Source organism: Cnephaeus nilssonii (assembly GCF_951640355.1).
Source record: "Cnephaeus nilssonii genome assembly, chromosome: 21".
Classification (NCBI taxonomy): domain Eukaryota; kingdom Metazoa; phylum Chordata; class Mammalia; order Chiroptera; family Vespertilionidae; genus Cnephaeus; species Cnephaeus nilssonii.
The window spans coordinates 25,134,956-25,143,078 of record NC_137092.1 but is presented as its reverse complement, the minus strand read 5'-3'; the positions used below and the strand labels follow the sequence as shown (position 1 = coordinate 25,143,078).

General features: G+C 43.3%; 1 protein-coding gene across 1 annotated transcript in view; it reads left to right on the top strand.

Moving 5' to 3' along the window:
• Positions 1 to 686: 686 nt before the first annotated feature.
• NMNAT2 (nicotinamide nucleotide adenylyltransferase 2) overlaps positions 687 to 8,123 on the top strand; it is a gene marked incomplete at both ends in the record, with an annotated part of 102,372 nt that continues 94,935 nt past the window's right edge. The window contains one exon of the mRNA XM_079760547.1: positions 687 to 771. Within this exon, the coding sequence (XP_079616673.1) occupies positions 687 to 771 (85 nt within the window). The remainder of the gene's footprint in view (positions 772 to 8,123) is intronic.

Below are 8,123 nucleotides of genomic sequence, written 5' to 3'. Positions count from 1 at the left end.
CATTGTGCCCCATTTATGTTCTCCCAATCTGATCTCATTGCTTCAACCCACAAAAGGGGAGAGGGGAAGGATTGGGGCTTCCCTATTTCTTGGCTCAGTCCAGTAGTTCAAAATCATCAGATAAGGGGCAAAACAAAGGGAGAAGTAAACACTCCCGAAATGAACAATAGACGTTTCTCACTTAAAATCTTAGGAAGAGAGAAAGACACAGTTCTTAATATCGAACGCTTTTGGGTTTAGAGAATAGATGTGGACAGAAAAGTGTTAGAATGAGGGAGGGAAACTAAATCAGAAGGAGGTAAGAGAAGGAGCTCACACCCTGCTGTAAGTATTCATGGTTCTGGACGTGGGTACCACATTTTATCTCGATAGACACTAAAAAAAGAAAGCGGGATGGAATGAGGCAGGGTGGGGGCGAGAGAAAGGAAGGTCGAGAGGCGCGAAAGAAGCTAGGGAGCAAAGAGAAGGACGGAGCAGAGCAGTACAAAAGCAGTCTCGGATCTTGCCGGGGAGGCAAGCGTTAAGGGGAGGAGGCGGGGAGTGACGCGGTTTGCGTCTGGAGCGGCTCCTTGGAGTCCACAGCATCCAACGCCGCCGGAGCCTCGCCTTCCTTTCTCCCTCTGCAGACATCGAGACACAAAAAGAGAAGCGACCCCCTGGGCCAGCTCGAGGAACCCGCCCGCACCATGACCGAGACCACCAAGACCCACGTTATCTTGCTGGCCTGCGGCAGCTTTAACCCCATCACCAAAGGGCACATTCAGATGTTCGGTGAGTCCTCCCCCGCCCACCCCCCGAGGCTGCTTCCGCCTCTCTCCAGTCCCCGGCACCGGTATTTTCCAGGGCGACTGAACGGGGAGGCGTGTGGCCCTTCGGAGGGGTACGCTAGCTGATCCCGCTGGTCGGAGGTCAGCCCCTCTATTCCCGGCTCCGGGGAGGGGATGCAAACTGCGCTTTCGAGGCGTCACTTGCTCGGGCCAGACCCGGCTCTCGGGGTGGGGGCCGGGTGTGGGGTGTGTGTGTGGGGGGGGGGGGGGGAGAGGAGGCAAGGGGTGGAGGAGGGGAAGGGGCGAAGGTGAGTGTTGGCTTGGGCTGGATGGGAGGTCGAGGTTCGAGAACTTGGGTGCGGCTGTGCGGTGGTTTGGCTACTTGGCCGATGAGGATCGGGATGGGGCAGAGGTTGGGGCGCGGAGAAGCGGGGAGGAGGGGGATGGAGATAACGTGCGGTTTGTTTAGGCTGGGCGGAAAGCTCGAAGGAGTTAAATGATGTATATGCATCCGAGACACAAACATTACACTCACAACAACCAGTGACAGATTAATTTAGGGCTTGGATGGTGGTTGGGGGGGCCCAGGGGGGAAATGTTTGAGGGTGGTGCGCCGTATTTTTGCCCGCGGAAGGTGGGTGGTTGAATGAATGGGGCAGAGGAGGGGGCGGGGGGCTGGCCAGCTTGGGCTTGGCTGTGGGGACCCGCTGCCCGGGAGGGGGTGGGCGGCGGGGGCGGGGCGGCCGCGGCCAGAGGCCTTCCCCAGCTGGTGTTGATGGATCTGGACCCAAGTTGGCTGACGTTCTTCCCAGGGCGGCGACGGCACCTGGGAGGCTTGCGGCGTGTGTGTGTGTGTGTGTGTGTGTGTGTGTGTGTGTGTGTGTGTGTGTGTGTATGTGCGCGCGCGCTCCCGCTATTTGGGGCGGGTGTGTGTGTGAGAGAGAGCACACCATCACGCCGTTTGTTTCTTGGAGGCTTTGGGCTTGGAGAGAGAGGGAGCGAGCCGGCTCTTGGCTGCTGGTTTGGGATTAGCAGGGGCAAGAGAAAGGGGATCGATGCCTGTCGGAGGTCTCCGGCACGAGTGGCTTTGCTGCGGCTCCGGCCAGACTCATAGGCGCGGGGGTGTGCACGTTTAGACCCTGAGGGAGGGACGCGGAAGCAGGCTTAATGAGGGATTAGAAGTTGGGGGTGCTTTTTTTTCTTCTTTCTGGCACTGAGGGAAAGGAGAAGAGGAGAACGAGTGGGCTGGGGATGCAGGAGTGACCGTGGGAGGCGACCCGGGCGGTCCACAGGGCGCTATCCAGAGGCGGCGGTGCTGAAATGCAGGGTGTGCCGGAGCTGGCTGCGGGCACACGTGTTTACCGGGAGCCTGAGGATCGCTGAGCTCTCCTAGGGCTCTTTCGTGAAAGCCACGTCATATCGGCAAAGACTGGGAGAGGTGTCTTACACTAAAAATATTCTCTCTAAACCTAAAAGGTGCGTTGAACCGGGTCCGCTTATTAAAAACCTCACAAAAAGAATACAGACTTGCTTTGAGCCAAGGGCAGATGGGTAGGCACATGTATAGGATCCAAGGAGGGGGACTGAGAGGTAGCCATCCTTTCCTCACCATCCCCTTCAGCTTTGAAAGGCATCTCATTAGGAGCTAATGCCAACTAACCTACTTAGCTAGTAAATAAAGACTTTTTGTTAAGCATCAGGGTAGACCAGAGCATCTTATCAGTCTTCCAAAGGAATATCACACAGAGCCTTGGGAACACTGTACTTTCACTTTCTTTTGCTTCTGATGTCTTCAGCCTCGTCCTTCCTTTTCTCTCTGTTCATATTTCCTCTAGCCATTTTGTGTGGGTGTTCTGTGTTCCTCTCACTTGCCCAGATGGGGATGGACTTCCCTCTGGAACTTCTTGGCTCTGGGAATTTTTCCCGAGCCAGGAAACACTCCTCCTTCTTCCTGGGGCCGAGGATGTAGTTAATTCTGCTTGTTTTGGGGTTTGCAAGAGGGACAGAAGTAGATAGAAAACCAAGGATTCTGTCTTGTGTCTGAAGAGAGTTTGGTAACAACAATACAGGCTTTTATTAAGTTAATGTTGACCTGCCAATTCTTCATGACTTTAGACTCTATATACTTATTACCTAAGAAAGTACATGTTTAAAAAACTAGCATAACATTATCTTCACAACCCACAGTTTGAGAACCATTGCTGTAGATCCTAAGACCATCGGAAAACACAGATATTTACATTACAATTCATTAACAGTAGCAAAATTACAGTTATGAAGTAGCAACGAAAATAATTTTATTGTTGGGGGTCACCACAACATTAGGAACCGTATTAAAGGATTGCGGCATTAAAAAGGTTGAGAACCACTGCTTTAGAGGATAGAATATGTGGGAAAAGGAATGGATTACAATAGGGAGGTTTAGACAGAGAATAGGTGAAAAGAGACTTTTGATAGTTATTGCTTGTTATTGGAACTGAGGAAGAAGAGAGTATCTGTCAATAAAACCTTTTGAGTGTCCATTAGTCACACGTAATCCAGAGAACAACGTGGAAGGAGGAGGTGGTATGCTCACTGTGCAAAAGTCTTTATTTAATTAGGTTAGAAGCTTATAACCTAATAAAGGATTTATCACATGTGCACGTGGATAGGAAACAAGAACACAAAATATATATTCAACTATTTTTTGAACAATCTGTTATGGGAATCTTTGAACTCATGATAACTATTGTAATTGATTTTTGTAGAGTAGTTTCTAGTTTACAAAGCCTTTTCATATACGTTGTGTCACATTCCTAATAGCAAACTTACAAGAAAGGCACCATTATCTCCATTTTACAAATGAAAAACTGATGTTCAGAGGCTAAGGGACTTTCTTAAGTGGCTTAAGTGACATGGAGAGCATGTGGCAGACTTGAGACTTTCTGAGTCCACTTGCAGAGGCCTCTGGACTGTACCAAAGGCAGGGACAAGGGCTCACTAATCTGCTGACTGCATAATCCCGTGAACTCTATTTCCTTCAAACATATACTAATAGAGATTGGAAGCAAATTGGCCATCAACTAAATGAGATTCCTAAATATGCATTTCCTTAAGAGCTCCTTCCCACTTCTAAAGAAAACAATTACCCACAAACTATTTTCTTCTTTTAAATGGCTTTTTAAATTTCCTCCCCAACAATACAGAAATAATTGAATGCAATAAAATTATCAACAGTTTCTCTAAGGTGCCGGAAATTTGTAATGGAAACATTTTTTAAGACCTAAACAGAACTTTGGTGTTAGACACTTTTAATAGAGCTGTGTTTTGAAACGCAGTTGTTAACCAAAGAAAAAAGACTATCAATAAAAAGAGAGGTGGCATTCAGAACTAAAAATTCACTGCCTCTGTAAAGTAGTACTTGTACAGTTGTCAATATTTGTAAAATGTTTTAAAATGAAATTTTCCCTTTACTCTGAAAGGGGAGATGATATTATTCCTATTTGTGGCTTTAGAAACATATAGTAAAAAAAATTTGTGTAGAGATATCTGACACCTATATACTTTAATGTAATTAAAATGTTTTCAGGGCTAAATAAAAATTTTTTGGAAAAATAAACCTATGATCTAACAATGTTTTACTTCATGGGTCTACCTTATTACATAAGAAGATAATGTTATGCTAGTTTTTTAAACATGTACTTTCTTAGTTAATAAGTATATAGAGATTCTATTTCAGTATAACTCTTTTTATATTTATATTGCTAAATTTGTCAATAAACCTACCACTGGGAAATCATATAGCAAATTAAATAGAAAAGTAAGAAAACAACTGATCAGATTAGTTTTGCCATTAAAAAATAAAGGAATTGAGGGACTTGATCACAGCAGAAATGTATCTTGTTTTTGGATGATTGCAAAATAATTGAATTTCCCAGTTTTTCTATTTCAAAATATTTTTGCTTTGAACCATTGGGTCTTTTGAAAAGAGACATGAACCAATTTGTAACTCTCAAAGGGTAATGAAGATGGCTCTCTCTATTTGTTGTGGAAGTGGAAATGCAGCCCTTATTGCTACAACTAGAAGTCAAATGAAAAATGAATTTGAGTTGCTACTAATATGCAGAGAGTAACTGTCAGAAATCGAGAAATTGTTTAATATGCTTGCAATGCCTATTTTAAAGGTGCACATTTGCTCCATAATAGTTGTTAAGTAAATAAAAAAATAAGTGACTGTATAGACTCTTATTCCAGATAGAGCAATCAACCACACACAAGGGCTGAGGTGGTGAGACAGACAGCCATGACATATTAGAACTAGGAAAAGTTCAGGATGGTTCAAGGAGAAAGGGAATGAGAGATAAATCTGGGAAAGTAGGTGGAAATAAGATAAATTATGAGGCTTATAAATCATGTTAAAGAATTTAGATTTTATCAAAATTATATGGATAATCTCTGCTTTGTGTTAGGCAATAGTCGTGAAAGTAATCTATACATGACTAAGAAAGAGAATGAAAACTCAGTTTTGAAAGTGTTTCTTTAAAAAGATTCAAGTCTATATTTTATAATAAGTGCTTTAGAAATGAATGAGAACTGTACTAAAAAGTGTATATTTCACAGATAACACTGAATACATATAGTGCTTCCCTTGTTCCAGTCTCTTAGGTCAAAAACCTTGGGCTAATGCTTGATCCTTCTTTCTTTACACATCCCATCTATGTCAGCAAATGTTTTTGGGGCTCTCTATCTTCCAAATATAGCTAGGACCAACCACTTTTCCCCATGTACAACCCTGGTATAAGCCACTGGCATCTTTTATCTGAATTACTGGCCCCAATGCTCAATCCTCAACAAAATAGCCAAAGCGATCCTTTTGAGATGGAAGCCAGACATAAGTCAGATAATTTTTTTCCTTTGCTCAAAATCCTCCAGTGGCTCCCCATCTTATTCAGAGATAACGACATCATAATGGCTTACAAGACCTTCATGGTCTGCTACCATTCCCCATCACTCCCTCTCCAAACACACATCTTTCTAACTCATTCTTAACTAATCTCACTGACCACCTTGCTTTGGTTTTAGAGTCTTTGTACTGAATGTTACCTCTGCCTGGAAGGCCTGTCCACACATATCCCCAGGTCTAACTCACTCTCCTTCTCAAAGTCTTTGTTCAAATATAAAACCTTCTCGTTGTCCAATGTGGCAGGTTCTAGTTCCCTGATCACACAATTTTAGATCGTAACTCACACATCCCAGCCCCCCTTATCTTGCTCTACTTATATCTTTTCCCCTTTCCTCTTATGACCTTTTAACAAAGCTTGTTATTTCCTTCTTTGTCATGTTTATTGTTTAGTGTCTGTCTCCCCAGCTAGAGCGTGAGCTCCTCAAAGGGCAGGGATTTTCGTCTACTCTGCGCACTAATGTATCTCAGGCTCCCAGAACAGTGCCTGGCACATAGTGGGATGCTAAATAAATGTCGGAATGAATAAAATGTTAGAATGACCTACCATTCTTACCTAGTCCATATTCTTTTTGCCACAGGAAGGATAGAGTCATGAAAGGCCTCATTGGCCATTTATTCTTTCGACAAATGTTTATTGAGTTGTGACTATGCCTCAGGCACCATCTAGGTCTCAGGGTATGGAAATTAAAGACACACCTTCCCATGTTTCAGGGAGATCATCTTCTGTAGAGGAAATAGACAAACATAAGAGCTATAAAAAGGTGAGAATGAAATAAAGGAATGTCTATCACTCTAGACATTGTGGGAGGCCATCCGGGCAGGTATTAGTGAGAGGGAGCTTGAAAGAAGGAGCTATCTTGTGGACAGAAAGCAGAATGGCATCCTGGGTTGAGAGTAGGGTATGGAAAGGCCCCAAACTTGCGCAGTACGTTAAGGGATCTCCAAGGAGCTTGCTAAGATGACTGGAGTGAGGGAGGAGACAGAGAAAGCCAGCGAAAAGGTGGGGACAGTGCCAGAGTTCAGACCTTATGCAGCACTTTTAGTGAGCCCCCGAAGGGTGATGGACAGAGAAGGTGCAATTGAGATGTGGGGCTTGTATCCCAAATGTCAATGTTCCCTGTATTAGGGATCCAGCACCATGATTTTACCTAAACATGTTAGTTATTGCTGTTTTTATTTCTGTATTGCTCTTTGAAATAAAGAGGGCTTGTCCTCTTTTTTCATGATTTTATTTATTTATTTATTTTTATTTTCTGAAATGGAACCATTGTGCATTGTTCAGGCCATATCTATTGAAGGAAGAACTGAGTGAAAAATTATACTGCTATACAACCCACCGAAACAGTCAATCAAACAAACAACTACTCTGATGGGAAGTTGTTCTTACCCAGGTTCCAAATGTACCCCCTTTTTACTTCAATGGGATGGCCCCTCCTTGTTCAACTATTTTGGATTTGGTGAACTCCATTCACCCTAGTGTGATTTCCATGATTTTGCAGAATTTGGATCATGTGCCCAGCTCTCTTTTCCACAGGCTTAATAGTCTGAAGCATAAGGACCATGGAGATCCTTTCTTTTGACACTTGTTTTCAGCTCTAATCTTTTCAGGGGTCTCAAACAAGAATATTTCTGCTCTTTCTATAAAGGTGTGGGTCTCCATGACCTTGAAATTTATTATTATATCATTTAAAAGCCTCAAACAAGTGACATTCCAGTGTGGGTAGGGGATGGGTTTTCCAGTGCTTTATTCGTCAACATTTTCCCAAACCTTCATCTTGGTACCTAAAGAAAGGTGGAATCCTCCTCCCATGGAGCATTGAGATTAAACTACATCAATAACTATTCATATTTCTTTTGAAATATTTATGTGCTGATAAATATTTAGCAGTATGTGGTTCATCACATGACCTACAAGATTTTTAAAACGAGGCAAATTTTTGCAAACTTAGGGATTGTCACTATTATAAAATTAAGAAAGACAAAAAACCCAAGACATAATTGCTTCAATTATCATGAACCACTCTTGCTAAGCACAGTTTAAAAATTATTTACTTGTTATGCCCCAGGGAATTGCAGTTTATGTGTTTGTTTTTTAAAATATATTTTTATTGATTTCAGAAAAGAAGGGAGAGGGAGAGAGAGATAGAAACATTGATGATGAGAGATAATCATTGATTGGCTGCGTCCTCCACGCCCCCCCACTGGGGATCAAGCCCACAACCTGGGCATGTGCCCTGACCAGGAATGAAACCGTGACCTCCTGAATCATAGATTGACGCTCAACCACTGAGCCATGCCAGCCAGTTAGGAATTGAAGTTTATAGATAATGTGATTTTCCCATGCTGTGACTCATGTTACAAAGCACGGGTAAATATCTCAGTCTTTCCCTATTGCTTTATTATTCTTCTCTATA